General features: G+C 42.7%; 1 protein-coding gene across 6 annotated transcripts in view; it reads left to right on the top strand.

Moving 5' to 3' along the window:
- The window catches only part of fgfr1a (fibroblast growth factor receptor 1a), a 43,838-nt gene extending 35,806 nt beyond the window's left edge, over positions 1–8,032 (top strand). For 4 of the 6 annotated variants that reach the window (XM_061261880.1, XM_061261881.1, XM_061261884.1 and 1 more), the window contains 10 exons: positions 155–352; positions 907–1,051; positions 1,589–1,710; positions 3,028–3,138; positions 4,237–4,427; positions 4,555–4,677; positions 5,359–5,429; positions 5,739–5,876; positions 6,232–6,337; positions 6,638–8,032. In XM_061261880.1, the coding sequence (XP_061117864.1) occupies positions 155–352; positions 907–1,051; positions 1,589–1,710; positions 3,028–3,138; positions 4,237–4,427; positions 4,555–4,677; positions 5,359–5,429; positions 5,739–5,876; positions 6,232–6,337; positions 6,638–6,814 (1,382 nt within the window). In that variant the 3' untranslated portion in view covers positions 6,815–8,032. Of the gene's footprint in view, positions 1–154; positions 353–905; positions 1,052–1,588; positions 1,711–3,027; positions 3,139–4,236; positions 4,428–4,554; positions 4,678–5,358; positions 5,430–5,738; positions 5,877–6,231; positions 6,338–6,637 lie in introns of all 6 variants that reach the window. The other 2 variants (XM_061261883.1, XM_061261882.1) reach the window with 1 other exon arrangement.
- The last annotated feature ends 15,921 nt before the right edge of the window (positions 8,033–23,953 follow it).

Here is a 23,953-nt window from a genome sequence, read left to right as displayed (position 1 = left end):
TGTTCAGGTCCATGTTATTGCCTGCATCTGTTCTGACTATGTGCATGTGCTGTGCTTCACTCACTGCTGCACTGTACACTGAAATCTGAGGGTGTGTGCTTTGCCCTCTTGCTTGACTTCCTCCCACCCTTGCCCTGCTCCTCCCTGTGTCCAGCCTTGCCCCCCTCCCCGGTACCCAGTCAGACCTACCTGGAGGTGCTGATCTACTGCGTGGGATTCTTCCTCATCTGCGTCATGGTGGTCATCGCCATCATCTTCAAGATGCGCAGCTCCTCCAAGAAGAGCGACTTCAACAGCCAGCTGGCCGTCCACAAGCTGGCCAAGAGCATCCCGCTGCGCAGACAGGTAACAGAAAGTAGATAGGGGGTTTGAAATCCTTACATTTCCTCCTCCTTTTTTGGCCTTTAATAACTCATTTTAGTAGCATTTTCTTATAGCAAGGTTATAAAGATGAACTGTAAATTTTCTTGGGCATCCTTTCCATCTTTTGCTTTTGCTTGACTTGACTGCTATTCTTGGACTTGATGATGAGTCTGTTTTGCTGTAACTGTTGATATGAAAAACTGATTGAGTCAACGGGCTGTTTTCAGTGAGCCACTAAGGTGAGTCAACCAGGTAAGAATGTGGACTAAAGGCTCATTCTGTTCCTCCAGGATGTCTGAGTCTTTCCGCTCACACTGTGCTGAAACTCCTGCTCAGGTTTCTGTTTGTTTTTTTTTTTTCCCCTCTCTCCCCCTCTGACCCCTCTGTGAGGAGAACAACTCCATCATCCTCAGTGTGCAGTATGGATTAGTCCCTAAATAGATCTGCGTTAGTCCCTGTATTTCTCTCTGGAAATCTTCCCCACATAGCCGTCCGTCTCAGTCCCACTCTCGTGAGGATAACCTCCAGGTCTCTGTCCACAGGTGTCAGTGGACTCCAGCTCCTCCCTCCATTCTGGGGTCATGCTGGTGCGCCCCTCGCGCCTCTCCTCCAGCGGATCACCTATGCTGTCAGGGGTGTCCGAGTACGAGCTGCCCCAGGACCCCCGCTGGGAGCTGCCCCGCGACAGGTAGGCGGGGCCTCTCACTGCACTCAGACAGGCAGCAGGGACTGGTTAACAATGGGTGGTAGGTGCAAAGGGGAGACTGTTCTAATAGTCTAGTTCAGTCCAGTCCGTACTTTTAGGAGGCATTTTTAGCACCAACTCACAAGGGTAGATCTGCTAAGAAAAAATACAGAGCCATTCATGCTGTTTATTGTGTAACATCTGTAAAAGCTATCCTTACTTTTTTTAGTCTCAGTGCTCACCTGAAAAAGGAACCATTGAGCCATACAGTTCATGAAAGCAGTCGACTGGCCAGTAAATCGACCAGTTCAGTATTTCTTGAAACAACGTACCATCTCGATTCATAGGATTTACGATACGATTTGAGCTAAAGCTTTTTTATTAAAGTAACATGTTTAATGGAGTGCTCAAAATATTTGTCTCTGCACACTGAAACGGCCTGCTTAAATTGCGGGAGAAATTAGTTGTGTTGATGGGGCCTGGATGCTGTGTTGGGCTCACAGGTGTCTAACCAATGGTGTGTCCGCTCTTGTCTTCCAGGTTGGTCCTTGGGAAGCCTTTGGGCGAGGGCTGCTTTGGGCAGGTGGTGATGGGGGAGGCCCTGGGTTTGGACAAAGAGAAGCCCAACCGTGTGACCAAAGTGGCAGTCAAGATGCTGAAATGTGAGTTTTTAGGTGTCGAGTCAAGTTCACCACCATCCATCCCAGCATTATGCCAGGTCACCGTGCCCTCCTTTCTATTTTCTAGATTGTCAGATTTGAACTTTCAACTGGAGGTTTTTTTAAAAGGGAAATAATTTCTTCAGCATCAGTATTATAAGGTATGAGTTCACAGTGATTTAAATTGAGTTACTCTGTTGATGGCAACAGGTTTTTCTGTTCATCCAGAGCAGTTTAAAGTCCCTCTTCTTCATTCTGATGTAGTTGTTGTGCGCACTTTGGAATCAACAGTTGCTAATAAGCAAGGCCAAAGAGGGGAGTCATTCACCATGAGCCCTGATAAGGTAAAAGTGAAATTACAAACGAGCAGATGGTGGTTATGGCTACTTCAGTGCAACTGGCCAAGTGTCAGTGGGCCTGACAGGGATAGGAAACTACAGGACTCACTGCAGAGGCAGTAGGGAGGGGAAGCGCTAAACAAACAGCACGAGGCATCTGCCACTGGCACACAGCCACCATACAAGCACACTGTCCTTTGAGAGCATTGAGAAACCCAGCATAGAAATATATGAGAATCCACAGCTTGGATATATGACTATCTTCACAAAAATGCATGGGGGAGTATATGCAGGGTGAGAGAGGGGGGTGGGGGGGCCCCCTCAGCTTTTTATTCAATCTGCTCCTCCTGATGCCGAGCACGTTCCTGCACACTTCCTGAGCTCACTTCCCAAAGGGGGTGAGGAGGGGGGGGGGGGTGGACGGACGGCAGGACATTTGGAAAGGAAATAGGGTTGGCCCGGCTCGGTCAGCCACCCCGGCCAGACCTCTGCACCCTGGTGAGGCAGCAGTAAATGCAGGGGAACAAGAGCATTTCATGGCTCTGTGTGGGACCGGGCCCACCATCCCGCTGACCATAAATCACTGCGCCTGAACTCTGCCTGAACCAACACACTTGGAAGATGGACTGTACTCTTGCTGCAGGGTCCCTGGTAGATCATCCCCTCTGATAGTTTGGTGCAGCTATGGGAGCCATTTTGTTTAAATCTTTCTATGTTTGGCTAACACTCTTGGATGGCATTCTGAAAGTGGCTCATAAATTCTTCGTTGCTGGGTCAGAGGAAGGGCAAATGTTTGTGGATATTTTATCAGGTGGACTTATCTGAAAATCTCTGAAATGGGAAGTAAAACATTTTTTTTTTATAAAATAAAGTTTTCAACATGTCAATATATAGTATTTGGCAAGGACGCAGATATAAATCCGTATTCATTTGTGAAATCAGTCGTCATGCTGTTGCTGACCCTGTTGCTTTGGTCCAACAGCTGACGCCACAGAAAAGGACCTGTCTGACCTCATCTCTGAGATGGAGATGATGAAGATCATCGGAAAACACAAGAACATCATCAACCTGCTGGGCGCTTGCACGCAGGATGGTGAGTCAGACCGCAACGGGGTTCACTGTCCCAATATCCAGGGAGAGACACCAGGCAGATTGAATAGATAAAAGATTAAATTACTGTGAAAAAGATCCACGTAATTATGACTGTGGTGTAATATTCTGCGGTGAATCGTCTTGTGCTTGCATACTGCAACTGTAACTTCATTTTCTAGGTGTAGCACTGTTCTTTTGGCCTTGTTACGTTATATTTAGTAGATGCTCTGGAAAAGTGATACTCTGGAAAAGTGCAACTACTCAATTGCAAATATAACTAGACTAAACAGGATTAGTGTGATTACTCCCACACATTTTGAAAGGGTGGCATGGCATGACAAGGCAGGGCAATTAGGGGAGTGCATGCCATAAGCACATTTCCGGAACCAAATTTGTGCGATCAGAACTGTAAGTGGCTCTGACACCGGCTTCCGAGCTCCCAGCTTGAGATGACCACAGCTGCTGCCAACAGTGCAGTATCTTTCAAATCTTCATTGACAGCCTCTGGCTCTATGCTCTACCTTGTAAAAGCATTAGCCTCCGCTGACCCACTGAGTCAGTACTGCCTGTCCTGGCGTCACAGAGCAACAGGGAGCCTGGTCATTGTTTCACCTGTTTTCCTCATGTTTAGGGAACTCGGTGAGCCAAACTATTCCCTTGACGTCAGCCTGTGCTACAGTAATTTTATAGTCTGGGTTCAAGTCCTTTTTACAACTGGCTACAAATGTTTTATTTTTATTTTTTGTAATTTTTGTATTTGTCACAATATGCCTTCCTTCAGGAAGAAATGGGGAAATCACTATTTTGTGTCTCATTAATCCACTGAAAGCATATGTCAAAAAGGCCTTTTATGTCATTTTCATTTCTTTAGAAATGTTTCATATTTCTTTATTGCATTGTCAATCGTTGCTTCCTCCTGTGGAATAACTGCTGAGAATAGAGAATGATTGTCCCTTCTGTGGTGCAGTATGTACGTGCAGGATGCTGTGCAGAATGACTGTTCCTTACAAAAGCATCTCCTAACTCTCCTAATTCAGCTGGGAGAGAATGCAGAGACTTGTCTACAAGTGAGCTGAAGCTTCTCTGTTTCTCGGTGTAGGTCCTCTGTACGTTATTGTGGAATACGCCTCCAAAGGCAACCTGAGGGAGTACCTGCGGGCCCGCCGGCCTCCAGGCATGGAGTACTGCTACAACCCCGACCAGGTGCCTGTGGAGAACATGTCCATCAAAGACCTGGTCTCCTGTGCCTACCAGGTGGCCCGGGGCATGGAATACCTCTCCTCCAAAAAGGTAACAAATTTAAGGCAGCTGAACTTACTGCTGGTGAAGCAACTACCACTTCTATTCTTTAATGGTTCAGTCCAATCTTGCTGTGGTTCCAGGGAGACCAGTCAGTCTGATATGTTTGCCTCTCCAGTGTATTCACAGAGATCTTGCTGCTCGCAACGTCCTGGTGACCGAGGACAATGTGATGAAGATTGCCGATTTTGGCCTTGCCAGAGACATTCACCACATTGATTACTACAAGAAAACCACCAATGTGAGAATCTTTTCTTGTTTCGATTTTGAGTCATTTGGAATCTTAATTTTTCTGAATTAAAACACAGTGATTTTGTAAATGCAAATGCCATTTTTATTTAGCTAGCTACAGTATATTAGGGGCCCCACTCAGTAATACTATTTAATTTGTAAGGAGCCTTCTGTCATTTTTAGAAATTAAAACATTTTAAGTCCTTTGTTTTTTGTTTTCTTGTATTTGTTTCAAGGGTTTGCTGCTGTAGAGTTAGAACACAGCATTCATAGTTTTGTTATTGATATGAATTCTCTCCATAATCCATAACTCTAAACTCTTAATCATGTTATGACCAGGAGGGTTTACAGTCCAAGAATATTATTAGAGTAAATATACCAAGGCAATTCAACTGGTGGTCCAGGAGACAAATGTCGCCCACCGTAAATATAGTCTTGGTTCTGTGACAAGAATTGTGACTGTGTCCAGATCAGCATCTGTACAATGTCTTCCCTTTAGTGACAGCATCATTAGGAATAGCCAGGAATGTTTTAAGAAGGCATCTACATTGTTTACACACATGCCGTATATCTTCATAAAAAAAATTTCATATGAATTATGGAAAAACTTTGGCCCATGGTTAAATGGATTAGTATTTAGAGCCATATACAATGATATTTATTATAATATAGAATACATGTTTCTTTGCAGGGACGCTTGCCAGTGAAGTGGATGGCTCCAGAGGCTCTGTTTGACCGGATATACACACACCAGAGTGATGTGTGAGTATTTAATAATTTCCCTTAATTTAAAAGCTTAGCTGAAGTTCTATCAAATTTGTGTTCTTGACAGCCTACTTCCCTTTGCCTTGCCTGAATTTGGGATTTGGCCAACTATAATATAATAGAATTTCACATTCTCACTGCCCAGTTTTCTGTAAAAATGGCTTCAGCCCAGGTATGCTAAAGTAAGTTGAGTGGGAATGCAGCTTGAGATGGCTGATGGTCACTGTTCACACGCATAACGTCTCCAGTTGGTCAGTATGATGGAGCTGCTGTGTTCTGTGTTGGTTGAATGCATCTGTGTCGCAGGTGGTCTTTCGGGGTTCTGCTGTGGGAGATCTTCACGTTGGGCGGTTCCCCCTATCCGGGTGTCCCAGTGGAGGAGCTCTTTAAGCTTCTGAAAGAGGGACACCGTATGGACAAGCCCTCCACCTGTACTCATGAACTGTAAGTAATGACCAAGAAGTACATCTGTGTACTGGGGTGGTGGGGGTGAGATATTTCTGCTGCATTTAGATTGATGAATTCAAATCACTTTGGCTAACCCTGGCACCAATCCTATATCCTCTAGAGCATGTCAGCTTAATTTATTGTGTTTGATTTTCTGTCATTTGGCATATCGCCTGTCTACTTTTAATCAATTTGCCAGTTTGACCATCACGGATGGGCAAGGTCTGCCGCCTTTGTGATGCAAAGAGAAGCATTTTGGGTTTATTAAGTTTTCTTATATTCTGGTGTACTGAGTGTGCTCTCACATTAGAGAACACCCCTCATTTTGCTCCCTCTCCCCTTCTCTTCTCAGGTACATGATGATGAGGGACTGCTGGCATGCCGTGCCCTCTCAGAGGCCCACCTTCAAACAGCTGGTGGAGGACCTGGATCGCACCCTGGCCATGACATCCAACCAGGTGAGTGTCCTTGGCACCACTCCTCCAACCTGGACCACAGACAGAAAGACCGTATCTGCTATAATGCCTTCGTTGTAAGATTTAATGTGCCAAGTCCACAAAAGGTTAATGAATTAATGAAGCCCTAAAAGTTAACATTTATTGTCCTAGCATTAGCTATCTAGCCCAATAAAGCAGTATTATAATATTGGTGATGAATTAAGACATGCCGCCCCGGACAAAGGAGTGAATACCTAATGAATGTTTGTTTCGGTCCTTCCCCACCACCCTTCCCTGTCTACATCCCTGTGTCTGTGCCAGGAGTATTTGGACCTTTCAGTACCCCTGGACCAGTACTCTCCCAGCTACCCGGACACGCGCAGCTCCACGTGCTCCTCGGGGGAGGACTCAGTCTTCTCACACGATGCCGGGGCAGAGGAACCCTGTCTGCCCAAGTTCCCTCCACAGCCCAATGGGGTGCCCTTCAAGAAGCGCTGAAGCACCCCTTCCCTAGAATCTCCACACTCCCCTCTCTGCCCCGCTGGTCTGGACTCAGATCGTTTTGGACCACGACTGCCACAGGTGCTATTTTTTGGGAGGGGGGAGGATTACACCCCAAAACCTTTGGATGAGAGGCAGGACCAAAAACAAAAGTTTTGCTATGCCCAAGGACACACATCCGTGAGCCATTTTTCTGGTTCCATTCTGTCGGCAGACATTTCTTCAGACACTCTGTGGTTTGCCCATTAGCCTCTGAAACCAGGCTGGAGGACTCAAGGTTTCTCACTTGCCTTGTGGTTGCTCTGGCACTTTCCTTTGTGGGGGGCAAAACCCCCACTGGACTGCTGAAGGAAAGCAGGAAGACTGACTGACTAAGTGGGTGCTGGTCTAGCTGGAGAGCAACAGAAGTGAGAGTACCCTTTTTTTTTTTTTTGGGAGTGTCGTCCCCCCTGCCCGTTTCTATTTTTGTTCTTTACACATGACTAGTCATGCTTTTCAGGCCAAATCCATAAATGAATATCACCAAGGCTGCCAGAGGGCTTAGCTTCCACTGTGGTCAGTCTCTGCGTTCAGACCAGGGCCGGCAAGCATTTTTGTAAATACAGTTAGAAATTTATAAATATGAATATATATTTACACTGTACTCTTATTTTTATTATTTGTTTCTTTTTGTACCAGGCGGCTGATGCTTTATTGTATTTTTGGAATGTTGTCTATGGGGGAGGGGGATAATGGGGAAAGGGGATAAATTTATGAGGGGTTGCCAAGATTTGGTGTTTGATGAAATTATGCTGATATTGTATTTGTCATGGATTTTTTTCCCCTCCAAGATCTGCTGCTCAACTACATATTTTATGTTCTTTTTGTTGGCTGTCATCTGACTCAATGTGTGCTTGTATGCAAGTGTAAGGACATTTGTAATTGGCTGTGTTACAAGGAAACCCATGTCTCTGTGTTACTCTGTAAGATAAAGTCTGTTGGTGGTGACAATCACAAAATTGAAATGAATTTTATACTGTAAATTCCCATTTTCCTTAACTACTCTGACTTTGAAAGGGTGTCTGTGGCCAGTTTTCAGCTCAACCTTTATGGACGCACATTCATGTATTCTTTCTAGTGTCCTGAATAAAGTGCACCAGGTAATGGTTACCAATCATTGACAAGGGAACAGGACTGTTGAACATCCACCAATAAATCTGCCAAAGCTATGGACAATGTGCGTCAGAAACTGCAGTGCACTTTAACTGTGCGTGTGCGTGTGCGTGTGCGTGTGCGTGTGCGTGTGCGTGTGCGTCTGTCAAGATCCATATGATGCTGTAAATGCATATAAACAACCAGTAAGTGCGTTTGTTTTCTGTTGACCGCCGGACCAAGATTCAGAGAAATCGCTTATGTCATCATAAAGAATTACAATGAATAAAATATTATTGAGAACCAAATCATTAAATCTTTTGGAGTAAGGACCATAAATTTCATGGCTTTGCTTGTGTTTGTAGACATAAATCATTACGGAGACATAGCAGTAACCATTTCAATCTCCTGCCTGTTTTGCACGGGTTACAAGAGGCGACTAAATATGATAATGTGCTGCTGACATCAGAACTGGCCGGCAGTGCCGAGAGGCACGTAAACGTAATTTATGGCAGTGGGGATGGTTGTGTCTGTGGTGCTACTCCATCAGTCAGCCTGAGGGCCTGGGACCTTCCTGCCTGGAGCTGATGCGTCACCTGGGCCTTTCAAAGGCACAACGGTATCCCTCCAGGCAACTGCACTCCCAGTCCCCTGCTGTGAAATTGCCATGACAGCAGGATTATAGGAACAAGCATGCTGTGCCTTTTTTATGCAACCAGAGGGGGAGCGTTTTGGGAAACATTGCGACCCAAACAGGTTTCTGTGAGACTGCGCATGTGCATGCATTTTGGAGGGGTGTCTGTGGGTAGTAGCTGTAGCATATTGTTCATTGGTCAAAATGTGTGGATGCATGCTTTTCTTGGGAAGCGTATCTATGAGTGTGCCACAAACACACGCTTATCTTAATATTTAGTGATTCCTCTCATGTTCTCAGGAAAAAAATATCTGAAATTATTATAATGGTGCTTACAAAAATTAAGAAATTGAAGAGCCTTTTTAGAATGGCTTGCCAAGCTCAAAATATTTATTGTATTCATGTTGCCCCTCCCGGCACTTTTTTTTTAGCTTTAGTGCGGTTTATAGTCTACTCAGATGAACAGGTCTGTTTTTCACAGGGAAATATACTTTTAAGAAAACAGAATTGTATTAATCCCTGGAAACCCATGCTGTTAAAAGTGACATCTGCCTACCATAACTGCCACAGCCATTAAGCGTCGCATATAAGCCTTCAATGAACTGCAGAAACTTGGGTTTATGACCCGTTAATGGTGAATGCCTTCAACGTACGGTGCAATTAAGTGGACAGTATTATCACCTCTGACAGATGGCCGGGAATGGGTGAGGTGCTTTCTGGGAACCGTCTCTGTAGAACCAAAAGTACCATAGATTCCCAAGCACCAGCACCCAGTACTTAAACAGTGCACTCACCCCCATGTCATGCACTATAAAATTACCTTTTTTGTACATCAATCATAAAAGCAAGACTTGTACATCTCGGTAATTGGGATACATGGTGCATTCTAGACATTTGTTACTGGTCACCATGGATTTCTCATCAGAGCTTATTCTCTGAGCGAGTGCTGCATCCATCCGTTTTGTAATAAACTAAGAGTAATTGCATTATGTGATTCAGTAACTGCCTCCACTGCAAAATGAGCAAGGTGGGTGAATTCATCTTCAGCTTTGCTTTTCTTTGCCCCAGACACATTTCAACAGTGACAGTTAAAAACACTTTGGCCACTTCGGTATCACTTAACAATCAATGGCGTGTTTCAGAATTCTGACTGAAGAGTTCATGCTTTGTATAAATGCACTGTCACAGCTTAGAGTCATTCAGTTTTCTAGGTCTGTGCTGTGGTAACACCAAATACAAAGCATTGAGTACTACCCTGAGGAGAAACTAGACAATATATTCTTGTGGGTTGTATTGCCGATATTAAAGCCTTTTCTAGGAACGTGTGGACTTTGCTTCCTGGTATTAATATGGATTTGTGGCTCAGTCCATTAATCATGAAGGCACAAGGACTGCATTTTCATATAAAAATAATTACTTCAAAAGTCAAGTTTTAATTTCATTTCCAAGCGTTTTGTTGATTAAACCTTTAAAGGTTTTCATAAAGTGCTTAGTAATAAGATGCATCGTGCTGGGATATGAGGATCGAACAATGGCGCGAATCTCGCGATTACAGCGTTCCATTTAGTAGTCCTGCAATGTCAAAATGAACACGGCCTATTCAACGAATGAGCGTTATAACCAATCACAAACATGTATGTTGTGAGCAATGACTGCACAGCATCGAGATATGGTACACAGATCGGAGGCGTTCACTTAACTGGAACGGTCCTGCTGAGCACGCTGAGTAGCCTACGCTGATCCTTGTGAAACGTGAAGTAGGCCTATAGCCTAGCGTCTTCAAAGAAGTGCACTGCAAATGTAGTTTCTTCTGTTTGCGGTATCTTTCCAACTAAAGGGCATTCAAATTGCATAACAAACAGCTGTTATACAACAATCTAAACCCTATAACACTTAGCAACGAATGCGTTTTACTAGTCCCTTATCTCAACTAGGTTACATAAACTAGCTTTATGCTAGGTTAGCGGTCACTCGCGTTATGCCTACCAAGACTACAATAGCTAAGGTTAAGATTATATGAGTTTTTTAGCTCAAACTCTCACCGCGTGTTTCTTGTCACGGATACCTATATAGCCAACTGTGAATTATATTAAAAACAGGGTTAATTATAAACCTATTTGGCTATGGTAAACATTCTCAAAGATAGGTTACGGAACCTACGTATTTTACTGGACGGCAACACTAAATGAAGATAGATTAGCTACTCTCGTCTTTATAGTTCAATGGTCTCTCAGTCATTAATGGACAACAGTGGCTTCAACATCCCTTACGACTGTTAACACTATACTATTGTAACATCTGATTTAGGCTACTAACCGTAACAATAATAAAATAATTGTCCACTCCACGTTTGTTTTTGCTATTGACGCGCATGAATTTAAAACCGTTTTTGACGGGGCTACTGCTCAGCGGGGCGTGAAGGAAAAATAACACCCATCCCAGCCAGTCAGAATTGAGTGTTCAACCATGCAGTTGTATAGGCCTAAAGATGAAAAGGATATGCCTTCAGCATACTCTATGTTTGTATGTAGCCTATTGTCCGGTCTAATTTATTGTTTATGACAGGTGAAATATTTATGTAGGCCTACAGTACTGTGCAAAATCTTAGGTACATGTAAACAATTCTGTAGACTGAAGATGCTTTAAAAAATAATGAAATGAACCATTTATAAATGTTGAGTTACTGTACAGAGCAGCAAACAGTTGTTTTGACCACCTGTCACCTTTGAAACTGCATTAATTCTCTTGGGTTCGTACACATATATAGTTTCATAAGAACTAAGCTGGTAGGTTGTTCCAAATATATTGTAGAAATATTCAAGCTCTTCTGCAGACTTTGGCTGTCTCACTTGGTTTTGACTCTCCAGGCAATCCCAGACAGCCTTGCTCAAGTTTTTAATCTGGAAAGTGGTCTAATATGTTGCTTTTAACAAAATAAAAATGAATAAAATACAGGAAACAAAAAAACGAAACAAATTCAAATAAAATACCAAATTTATGTACAACATCTCAGGTGCCTAAGACTTTTGCACAGTAATGTTACTGTATGTTGGAAAACACACTTCTCAGCTTTGTTTTGGCACATATCTGTGTGTGGGCATTTGCACAGTTGCAACACAGAATCGGTATTTAATTGTAATTCTATTAATCACATTTAATAATACAATTGCACTTACAATATCACAGAAAAGTTTTGTCAAAATAGTGCAGCCCTATTACTAAGGTGGTGTATGTAATGTAAGTTATCTTCTTATCTCTGCAAGAAAGTTTTTGATCAATATAACTTTTTTAATTAAACATATTGTGTATACAGCCATGGTTCCCCTGCCCATGGCTTCATTTCACATCGTGGACGACAATTATTGTAAATAGTGGAATCGGGGGAGGCCTTTCATATGTAGGCAGCAGGGACCATATCTACCAGCAGGGACCACTAGATTAGATTGAAATACCTTCTAAGACCAACTCTAGTCCTCAACAAGGGGCAACATAGACTCTCTAATTAACCTAACCTGCATGTCTTTGGACTGTGGGAGGAAACCGGAGTACCCGGAGGAAACCCACTTGGACACGGGGGGAACATACAGAAAGGGGGGCTCAAACCCTGGACCTTCCTGCTGTGAGGCAACGGTGCTACCCACTGCACCACCGTGCCACCTAGGAAATGAGGAACATGGATCCTCAACCAACTGAACTCTCCCGTACCCCAGGTGAGGCAATTGCCAACTGTGCATTGCCCAATGGAACTACTGGCCACTGTTGGCCCTGGCACACTCTGGATTCGATCCATGAGGCCATGAGACTCATCGATTTACAAGAGCATGGTGCCTTTAACCGAATGAGTCATCCGAGCCAATTTAACATTCTAATAGTGGATGACAGTAATTTATTGCAGCTGGTACACTGGAGGCTATAGACTTTTCTGTTCTCTCGCCTAAGATTTGAGTGAACTGCTGGGCTTGACTGACTTATTAAGAGAAACGCTCCTGATTTATGGATGTTTGGTTTTAGTCGCCCGCACACAGGCTCTCCATTATACCTTGGTCTGGGGCGGCTCTGTACTCTCAGGCGCTTTTTCACACTCAGTTCATTTTCTTGCCTGTCGGCTCTGACAGATGACCTGCCCTTCACCCAACCGAATCCCTGCAAAGAGGTGACGTGTTGTCAATCACAGATGATTACTCGCCAGCGATCGGATTCGTGTGGGGGTGGGGTGGGGGGGTGCTTATTAAGGCCCAAAATGAAAAGAGTGGTGACATCAGCCTGTTGATGTGCACTGCTGTCTGTCACTTAGCGATTGAATAGATTATTTATGGGAATGAATAGAGAGGAGAGTGGCTGAGTCTGGGCAGGCAGAGAGGTTTGTAGTGCTCTCAGGGAACTGCACTGCACAAAGAGAGCTGGACAATGAACAAACAGGCTCATGAATAACAATCCAGCCAGGTTCCATCTGCTCAGGGGGGAGGCCGGTCCTGAGAGCTGGGGGTCACTCTACCTTTCGTAAAAAGTGTCGTCATTAATGGAGAGGTCACGCAGCACTTCATCACAGCGGTGTGAAACCCAACTTTATTGGCATTAAGCCACTTTGTGAAGGTGAATACACCACGGTGTTGGGCTGTGAAGGCTTTCAAAGTGTAATTGCATTGTATTCAAATTTGTCTATCATACACACACAAGCTTGACATAGCATAGAAAACTAAGGTTTCCCCAGAGGGATTGTAAGAATGGATACGGCATGGAAGAATCTTGCAAGTCTCTTTCTCTCCTCTATAATTGTAAGCATTTTGTTTATTATGTTTTAGATCAGCCCTCCACCTTCACTATTATTTGTTATGACTTTGGTTGGCCCTTTTGTGTCTTTTGTTTTTTGTTCTGTGGACATTGTGGTTCTGATCTTAGTTTAATTTATTATAGGCTCTGTGATTGCTTTTGTAGAGTTCCTATTTTTTGTTTGGAGGCCTGTATGTGAAGTTGGTAAATGATGGTAAATGTCTTGCTTCTGTGGCTCCTCAGTCTTTCAGTCTTCTTTTGTGTCTCTCGCTCTCACACTCATAACTCATGACTTGTCAACTTTTTTGAAAACCATGCTCTGTCATAGACTTGCGATGTCTGAGTCTAGTGTTTTCTTCTTTTTTAAATCAAAGCATGTCTTAGCTTATTTGAGCCTCAGAAGATGGGTGACTCATTGTGCTTGTCATTCATTTCCACTTGTGGCTTCGGTTAGAAAAATGCACAGATCTGAAGTGTCTTGAAATGGCATCAGAGCTGCCAGCAGACGTGGTGCTCAGTAAGTCTGACAGTATGGTGAGACGAGCATGACAGCGGAGGAAGAAGAGCGGGCTCTGGCCTCCCGCTCTTTGTGCTGGGGCCCAGAGCCCCTGTCTGTGGGATCGCTGTGCCTCTGACAGGTGCCCACTGCGGAGTCCTGCTCACTGGGGTGGAGCTGACAGGCAGGGCAAGCAAAGGGCAAAGCCTGTCACTCAAAAGAGGGGCATTGTCTCCTCTCTTTGCTGTCTCACTCTCTGGCCCCCACCCTAGGGTTAGGGGGTTGGGGAGGCAGATCTACATAATCATGGAGGCACGTGATACACGTGCCAACCCTGTCATGACCAAACAGTGGGCAAGACGGTAACATCCAGATCTGAAGGTGGCAGATGGAGCTGGGTGCTCGAGGCACGTAGAGAGACTAAGACCCAGTGCCATGTTTTGGAGGTGACAGTCAGCTTGCCCTGAACGTTCAACAGCTCGTTTCACAGAGAAGAGAACCGAGGGAGAGTTTCAACTGTACTTTCCTCTGTTTCTGATGCACAGGATGGACCTTCAGGTTCATCTGTCCTTGCATCTGACCTCTGTGAGACTGGGGATGAAAGAAGCCCCATATAAGGCCTGCCCACTCCCATTGCATGACATTTGCAGTTAGTTACTCTGACGGGTAGTAAATCACAGGTTTTACACAGCCATGTTCAGCTTGCACCATGATAATGTAATAATGTTGTTACAGGGCCTGATAAAAGGAAGCCTTTTTTCTTTTATTGGATGACAATAAATAAAAAAAGGGAACTGATTAACACAGTGAAATGGTTGCTCTGATTTATGAAAGACTTTATGAATCTCACATAAAGGAGAGTTTGCCTTTTGCTGGGGTATTCCCCACTTCGATAATTTATATTTCATTTTTATTGTTTTATTTTTGAACATTTTAGCCATATAGCCTTTGGATTATAGGACTCTATCTGAGATGCCAAACTCCTTTGTTTATTGTTCTAGCTGTTTAGCAGGGAATGCAGACATACCCTTCTATGACAATTTGACAATGAGCATAACATTCGCAGCTTTAACCTTGATATTGTTCTAGTATTTGCTGCATCCTGTCAGTGTTATTATAGTTTTCCAGATTTCCAAAAGCAGTTCTACTTGACAGACCTGTAAAACAGAGTTACAGTCTGTGCTGGGAGATTTATGGAGAGTAAATAAAATAATTTATGAAAAAAGGAACACAGAGATTGTTTACATGCAGCAAAACAATAGAAATAATTGTTTTCAGCTGAGGCTGTGCTGTCCCACAAAGCAGAGATGGCCATATGGGAGTATGACAAGAGCCTTTTCAGATGAAACATTTCAGAGTTCACCAGAGTGTCATGCTACTTTCTCTTATATGTGCGAGCAATTCCACTAAGGTAGGTGAGATTTCTGCAGGGAGCCAATGAATGCTTGCTAGCTACCTTCCTCTCATCTCTGTAGTGCCCACTCACCATAACCCAAAAAAAACTCTGGGTTTATAAATCTATACAATTGTACTGTAACAACATAGTAAGTACAACGCAGGTTACTGTTACTGTCTACCAGCTAATGTGAGAAGTTTATACTTTGTGTAATTGCAGCTGATATGCCATTATCCCTTATATTGCACTTACCTCTTAGCCCTTTCCCAAAACCTAACCCCTTCCCAAACTCCATTCCTAAAACTGTATGTAATTGCAAAGAATCTGCTAAGGAAATGCCTGTACTTATGAATGTAATTGCTGTGCATTTATACTGCGTTTAAGATCCAATTGAAGCACGACCTAAGGTTATCGTTACATCGTTTCCAGTCTGCTCAGACTGGGCGACACCGAGGTCCTTCTTGAAATCCCATTTGAAATCAGACCTTGGGCGGAGCATCTGAGTGGACCCCCTCTCGTTAATCAGTGCCCCCACTGCGCTGACAGTGACGGACATGTGCATTGACCTTCCTCCATCTCCTGCAGGTGTTGCACTTACCTGGGGTGAGAACACCATCAATCAGACGGAACGCTCCGGAAACCCCCCCCCCCCCGCGCCCCGGCGTCATCGGCTTCACCAGGCCTCGTCTGCTCTCTTGGCTCGGAATCGCCGGAATGAACAGAGAGAGGGCGGCTGTTGTACCTCCCTCTTTAGAGCCGCTTCTCTGAGGGTTCAAAGAGGAGGCTCTTGGAAGGTTAGATCCATTCTCGTATTTTACCTCAGGATGCAATCAATACAGCTGATGGAAAACACACCATTACATGCCTACTATTGTCAGTATTAGCATGCTTAATGGGTGCAGGGAGAGTGGAGGCAAGGCATGTTTGCACACGTATGACAGGCAGAATTAATTACTCCACACTCAAGTCAACGGCAGGCAAATTAAGTGCGGTCGGCTCTGTGTTTCTCATGTGTCGCTTCTTGTTAAGCAATCTGCTTGGGTCTGAAGCAGAATGGGTGTGCTCATTTGTCTCTTCTTCTGGTGATTCTGGTGATCCACTGTTAGCTTTACGCACTGTATGGCCGCAGGCTAAACCCTATAACCCAATTTTACTTCTTTTTCTTTGAAAACCATGTCATGTTCTCTGTAAAAAGAGCTATACAATTGTTTTGATTTGATTTGATATACCCACTGTGACCCCAAAGAAATGTATTACTAATGCTAACCCTGTTATCTAGTAGCCCAATAAAACCAGAAAAGCATGGTAAAAGGAAGTTGCATGAACGTGTCGAGGTGATCAAGGAAGAGGCTTTGAGATTTGAAATGTCAGTTTTTGACATATCTATATCAAATTTTCTTTCTGATGAAACACCTTATATGATATTATGTTTCTGATCATTACAGGGAAAGATGAGCTGTGAACAGTAAATTGCACCTAAACTGTGCTAAATGTTATCCTTCAAGGAATGTGTCTTTTCATTCTTGTCCTAGACAATATATGGAAGCACATTTGGCATTTACGTTTATCAAGCTGTCTACCAGTAATGTGATGAAAAGCTGTCATTTGAGGTGTCATAAGATTTGACTCCAGGCCACACACAGTACAACTCCACCCTAATAGGCTGGCGTTAGAACTGAGGACTGTTCGCTCAGAGAAGTGGAAAGTTTGTGCCTTCTCTAGTTCCACAGGCAACATTGCTGAAAATGTAATTAACTCAGGGTAATAGCTTTCTCATTTTCCATCTGTTCACAGAGGAACAGTAAAGGGTAACTCATGAATATCCTGCTGTCTGCACTGAGAGTGCGTTTTAGAGGATGTTAAATAAGGCGACCTGCTCCAGGTGTGGGGAGGAATCGGCGTGGGGGGTTTAATGGACTGGAGCGGGGAGTGCAGGAGCGCAGGGAGAGGAGGGGAGTTGGGCCGATTGTTGTGGGTGTAAAACGATCGCAGGAAGACGATGTCGGTTGACGTGCTGGCGCAGTGTCCTCACAATGCAGCCACCGCCTGCGGGCCTGAACTCCGCCCGTTTCCCCCGACGGATCGGCTTTCCTCCACAGGTGGATTCAACACCGGCTCCTCCTCCCGGCCGCCCCCAGGCTCGGCCACCTGATCCAGGGCTGTCAGGCTCTTTATCAGCCAGGATTAACTACACTGCCAAGCCTTGATTTCAGCCCCGCCGGGCCAGAGGAAGCCCACAAAAAAGAACATACACTTTCAAATTCCAACAAGTAGCCTACATACCCTGTCTTTGACAGTGTTGCTGTGGGGCACTGCTTCTCGTCCCAGTACAGTGTGCTGTTTTGTTTTTTTCAAGCGTGAAACAGCTGTGAAGTTGAGGGCTCACCAGATGTAATGAGTGCTGATAGAAAACTGAATGTGACTTTTTTCATTTTCATTGATCAACATGTGTTCCAATGTTATTACTAATCAATTGGAAAATAACACACAGCTTCTTCACATCATGTTAAATGATAAATACAATTGAGAAAAATCTGTTTTAATCACTTGTAATCATAGGAGATTTCCTATGATTTTCCTTGAGTATCAATACAATGATGAATTCACAAAATATACTCAGTACCATTAGATATAGCTCCCTAATTAGGCAGTCTAGCAACCTATGCCATATGCAAAATTGTGCACATTTTATCAACATCATTTGTGGACACGTCGATTTCTTCGTCCACACTCACACTGGGAAAATAGACTGGAGTGGAAACAATCTTGAAGTACAGGTTTTGATATTGCTGGTTATTCTGAAAGCTAACATGGTAGACAACAGAGTGGTAGGCCTATCTTTTTTGATAAGTGGCTACGTAGGAATTAAAATGGATTTTAATGGATAAAATGAATGTATCATTTAATACAAAGAAGCTGTATGTTACTTGCCAATTGATTTGTCATATCATTGGCATGCTTGTTAATCAAGAGAAATGAATGAAAACTATTATTAACTTAATCGGCATTAGATCAATTATTAGTATAAACGAAAGTTTTAGGCCCTACCAATTTTGAGCTCGACGAGACGCCACTGGTCAAGAGCTATGGATTTGGCTAAATCTCCCTGCAGCCAATGTTTGGTTCAAGCGGAAGGAAAGTGTGGTTTTGGATGTTGCTGTGTTTGTGGAGAGCCACTCCTGTGCTTTCCTCTCTGCACACAGCACAGTCAGTCTGTTCATAATGTCCCATCGTAACTCCCACGCGTTCACCACAGTCCCTTGGCCGGCCATGGTGATGCCACTACCAGTGAGAACAGACCAGTCTCAGCTGTTGATCTCACAGTACTGGGAAGTGAGTGTAAGGGCTGGGCTGGAGGATCATGTCTGGAAGCGCTGAGAAGACATTTACCGTTTTACACTTCATTGGCTGGAACATTTTTAAAACTAGTTTCTGAAATTCACATTAGGTTAAATAAAGTAACTTTTAAACCCACTTTGACCCACTGTTGAATGAGATCCAGACCCATGAGTAAAATCCTGGCAATTCAATGCCACATTATTCAATTTTTTGTTCCAGTAAAAACCCAGTTGTATTACATGTACTTTTGGGCCATGCAAGTGTAATTTCATGAGAATTAAGGCATATTTTGTACATTTGAACCCGGATCATGGAGTGATTGGGGATCACATGAGTTAATTACAGAATAAAGAGAGGTACAGTTATCATATGCAGTCTGGAAATAATGAATAAACCACCCCATATTGTATTATTTAATGTATCACACCACTATGTATTTTTTGTATTTTAACAAGTTGTCATTTTCTGCAAATAAATATTCTGAAATAAATAAATAAATAAATAAATAAAATCAAATGTGGCCAATGAAAGAATATTAAGTTAGATTTTACACAGACATATAAACTGAAAATTTGATGTGGTCTCTAATTACATTGTTTCCAGAGATAATTAAAAATCCCCCGAATCCAAACATGTATACATCCACAAATATTTGTATTAGTATATATGTATATAATTGCTGTGAGTATATATCAGACCAAAAAAAATGTCTGTCTAACATGTGGCCCCTTCCAAAATTATCCCACAAAAATGTATTTTGGGTGCAAGCCAAAGATTCACTGTGTCTAATCTTAACATTCTTGTTGCAGGATGTTTATACAGTTCGTTATCACTGGAAGGTGGCTATTTTAGTTCAGATTATTGAAGGAAATTCTGTTTGTAAGCATTAGGTTACTGCAAACAAGCAAATAGCCCGACGATTATTATTATTATTGTTATTTTTTTCAAATAGAAAAATCATAGTAAGGGGAAACAATCTTGATCTTGTTACCAAATATAGATTTGGTCAAAGGGAGCATGATTTTTCTGCCTAAACTCACTTTGTTAGCCTTTGGTTTCCAAAGACACCAGATGCTAAGCTAGCACACGGGCCAGAGCCCCTAGCCTGACAGTAATGAACAAGGGCCATTTCTGAAAGAACCAATAAATGGATTGACATGAGAATTACATACTGTGTCCACATAGAGGCTCATTAGTGTGACATAAACAGAATATTTCAAAGATGAAGGATGGTCGTAAAGCTAGTTATTGATCCAAATGCAGCTTGGGGTAGCCACTGTCCCTCAAAGTATCTGCTTAATAGTAATGGAGTCACAGATGGTCCCATGGACATTGTGGCCCACCAAAGGGAGAAAGCTGACTCTAGTGCATGTCAGTTCATAAAACATTCTGATTCATACACTGCCAGTGAAAGTGATTGTGAGTGACGGCACTGTTCTCTCTAGACAAGCAAGCAGTGAGGATATGAATCAAAGAGGGCCAACTGCACATGGACTTTAATCCTATCAATTACCCGTGAGCCATATGCCTCCTTACTCAGTGTAATTGAATTGCGTCTGATTGCTTGACATAGTTTACATATGGTTCTGTTTAGGCTTAAGCATATTAAGTGAGTGAGCCTATAGGGGAAAAGGCATACCTTGTTCATTTTGGAAGCGATTTAATGGATGAAGGATTAATACTGTATAGTCAACGATAGAATTTTCTTAGCTGTAATGAATAGACGTAAAGATGGTATGTATTTTCCCATGACATAATCAGATGAGTGTTCTGTCTGAATCTGTCATAATATTACCATTCCCTAAAGGAAGACCTCCAGCACTTTAATACAGATTAATTGCTGTTTGCCCTTGATTCACTTTAAAGAGGGAAATTTGAGCCAGCAGCTAAATCCCGGGATTGTTGTGTGATCCTGTCCTCAGTGGATTAGTGGTGAATCGATTGGCAGATATCTATCAACGTTTGCACATGTTTGCTCACCTCCATTAAGGTAGCCTTGGTCACATTTTATGTCTGCAAATGACATTACTCTGCTAGGCCAGTGTTGAGCAGCATGTGGCTCCCTGAGTCTGGTTTGGACATCTTCCGCTACGATGTCTGAACTTTGTCTGTCGACACAGACATTGAGCGTTATTATTACTGCTGTCACCACTGGTTCCTTTGGCGGACATCTTAATCAGGGACAACTAAACTAGTTCTCACATGTCAAAGTGGAGTTTAAATGGTATTTAAGAACATTTACCATACTGAAACTTTTGAGAAAGTACAGTGCATAATGTTAAGTAGGATGCACTGTGCTTTCTCCTTTTTTTCATATTGGCAGACGGGAAGCTCCTCCAGCCAGTATACTACAGAGGAGAAGGCATAAACTGATGTGTGAGCAAAGACAGACAGTGCCTCTCAAGCCACAAAGCCTTGGACTGAGATGTGGGTTTGGAAGCTGAACTGAAAAGAAAATTTAAAATAGTAGAGGAAGCCAGTGGGTGACGTACAACAGGAGTGTTCCAAACCTCTCGGCAGACTCGCAGGTAAGAAGCCTGGTATGAAAGCGATCATTGATCCCAGTCCAGCAGGGTGGGTGGGTTGAAAGGCTGATTTAGTGTATGTTTTAACACAGGAAGTAAAGCCACAGGGCTTGGAGAGAGGGGGCTGTGTGTTGCCTGTTTTCTGTTTGAGGGGATCGGGGCTGCTCTTTTCAATACTTTTTTTCTTTTAGCTTGGAAGTTATTTTGGAACAGTGAAGATTTGTGAAATAAAATGTCCACTTTCCAAAAAGGCAGCTGTTAATGTAACATCAGCAAAGGCTGAGCTGGCAGGGAGGCTTGTGGAAGCACAATAATGTTCTGTGCGACTCCCATTTTGTTTCTACCCCATTACACACCCATTGAGTATAGTAGTGTGATGATGGGTCCTGACTCTTGATCAATGCAACACTGCAAAACTCTTTTCTTACATTCCGAGCCAATGAATGAGAATTCAGTTATTTCTTCAGTTTTATAAAATAACGTGACACTTTTCTGAACAACATGTTGCCAGTCACAGCTTTTAGCTTACCTTTTTTAAATTGATTTATTCATACAAAAAAGATTATACAAGTATTCCAATCGATTCTACCTGACTACATTTAATTTAATTAGCAACAGCAGATCGAGGGATTAAATTATTATTTAACGGCGTCGATTTGTTTGGACAGCAATGAGGACTGTGCAATAATGAGAAAACCGTATGTGTGCAGAAGCTGAAGTACTCATAAATGGTTAGCAGGGGGCGCCATTGCAGTAATTGTAATATCTTCAGCCACACTATCAATACTGAAGTGAAAGATTAACAATGTCTTTATGTCTATGAACAAGAAATATTCTGTGGCTATAACAATTTCTGTAACACCAAAAAAATCCTTTTCATCAACTGCAAAGACGTTCAGCTCAAAATATTTCTTTATACTCGGTTTCAGCCCTTTGCATGATGATGTGAAAATAGTGAAGATTTAAGAATATTTAAACCTGAAAGTCCAAATGGCCGCGCAATAATTGCCATATTGACTGCATAGAAAACTGACATTACATTACATTTTATTACATTATGTATATTTGACAGAGGCTCTTATCCAGAGCAACTTACATATTTTTATATAGTGTCAATTTATACAGCTGGACATAGCCTTTCAATATTTTTTGATTATATGTGTTTTTCTGAAGTGACAGAAAGAAGAATTATATATATATATATAAAATATATAAATCAATAAAATGTGGCCACATAAAAGTTCCACGAGTGCATTCTTCTAGTACTGGCAGCAGAAGCATTAGCACTAGTATTGGTGCCCTTGTAATGATTGTGATGCATTGTATCTGCTCTCATTAATTATACATAGCTGTTCATTTTAAAGTGTTCTCGTGATGTAAGGAAAGCTTTGTTAAAATCAGATGGGCTGTAGACACCCGGCGTGACAATGTCATGGAGGATGTGGTTGTTTCTCCCTCTTTGAGTCTGAGTGCTTCTCTTTCTTGCCTGTACGGCTGCAGTTCCCATGGGGACCTACTGTATGTGATCATGCTGTTGGAAAGTAAATGTCTGAGAGAGAAGTACTGTCTGCTGGAGACAGGATCTCCTTGTGCAGGAGAGCTGGCTCTGCCTGGCACCACACAGCCCACCCCTTCGCCACTTGACTGCTGCCATCCTGTACTCAGCCTCTCATTTATGTGGACAATAGCACCCCCTGTGGCTATTTGATGCAGCATCACAACAACTACATGCACCACTTGAATAAGATGTCCCTTCAAACTGATACATTTTCAGATTGGTTGTGTGGCTTGTCTGTAGAGCACTGTGACATTTTCTAGTCTTGTGATTTATATGGACTTTTCGCAAACCTTGATCAAATAAAACTCAATGTTCTCTTATCACTTAACATCTAATACTGAATTTTGTTGGACTTGGCTTTAATCAATTTGCACATTCTGTTCTGGCAGTTCTCGAATATTTTAACATGTTTGGAAGTAATATTTGGAAAATATGATAAAGAATATGATACAAGAGAATAAATAGGCTACTGATAGAGATGTTATGTCTGCACAGAGAGTCATTAGGTCTGTACTGTTAGAACTGTGCATGCACCTTTGACTTTTGTCCTGTTATTTCCAGATTTAAAAGTACCATTTAAAATATAGCTAAAATATCGTTGTTCTATGTGAGAAGAGTAGAATAATGTACATATATATTGAAAGAGGTAGATATTCATGACATACAGTGGGCTTTTAATAAAGAATAGATTTCACCAAAATCAAGGGTTTCATAATTATTGGCACCCCTGATTTAGTTCTTTGTGTATCCAACTCTGGTAAGGATTATTAAATGAATGTTTGATTTTTTTTTGGTTTGTTTCATTGAAACATTAATCAAGTCCAGCATTTTTCACATGTTCAGCATTCTGAGTTTATCTCAGTAATAAAATAGCTTATTTTCTGAAGTATTTTTTGTGCATTGCCAGTCAGGAGTGTCAATAATTCTGGAGCCCACTGTAGATACAGTGTCCAGGTGAAACCTTCAGTCCAGTCGCATATGAATTGACTTTATCAGTTGTTGTTTTTTTTGTTATACCCTATATACAGTAATTATTGAAATATAACAGGGTTTTCTGTAGCTCGGGAGTCTGAAACGGGGTCAGTGGCTTTGTTTAGTATGCAGTAGCTGTTTCTACATGCTGTAATGCTCAGCCATCCTTTTCTGGCTGTCTCTGTGCAGGCAGTGACATGGAGAGACAGCACTCTCCTCCTCTCTCTTCTCCTGCCTTCTCCCACCACCTCTGGGTCCCCACGCCAGGTGGCCATCTCAGAAAGAGAATGTGGCTGAGAGGCCCCCCCACACACA

Source organism: Conger conger, chromosome 11 (genome assembly GCF_963514075.1).
Source record: "Conger conger chromosome 11, fConCon1.1, whole genome shotgun sequence".
Taxonomy (NCBI): domain Eukaryota; kingdom Metazoa; phylum Chordata; class Actinopteri; order Anguilliformes; family Congridae; genus Conger; species Conger conger.
This window is presented reverse-complemented; position numbering and strand designations above follow the sequence as displayed.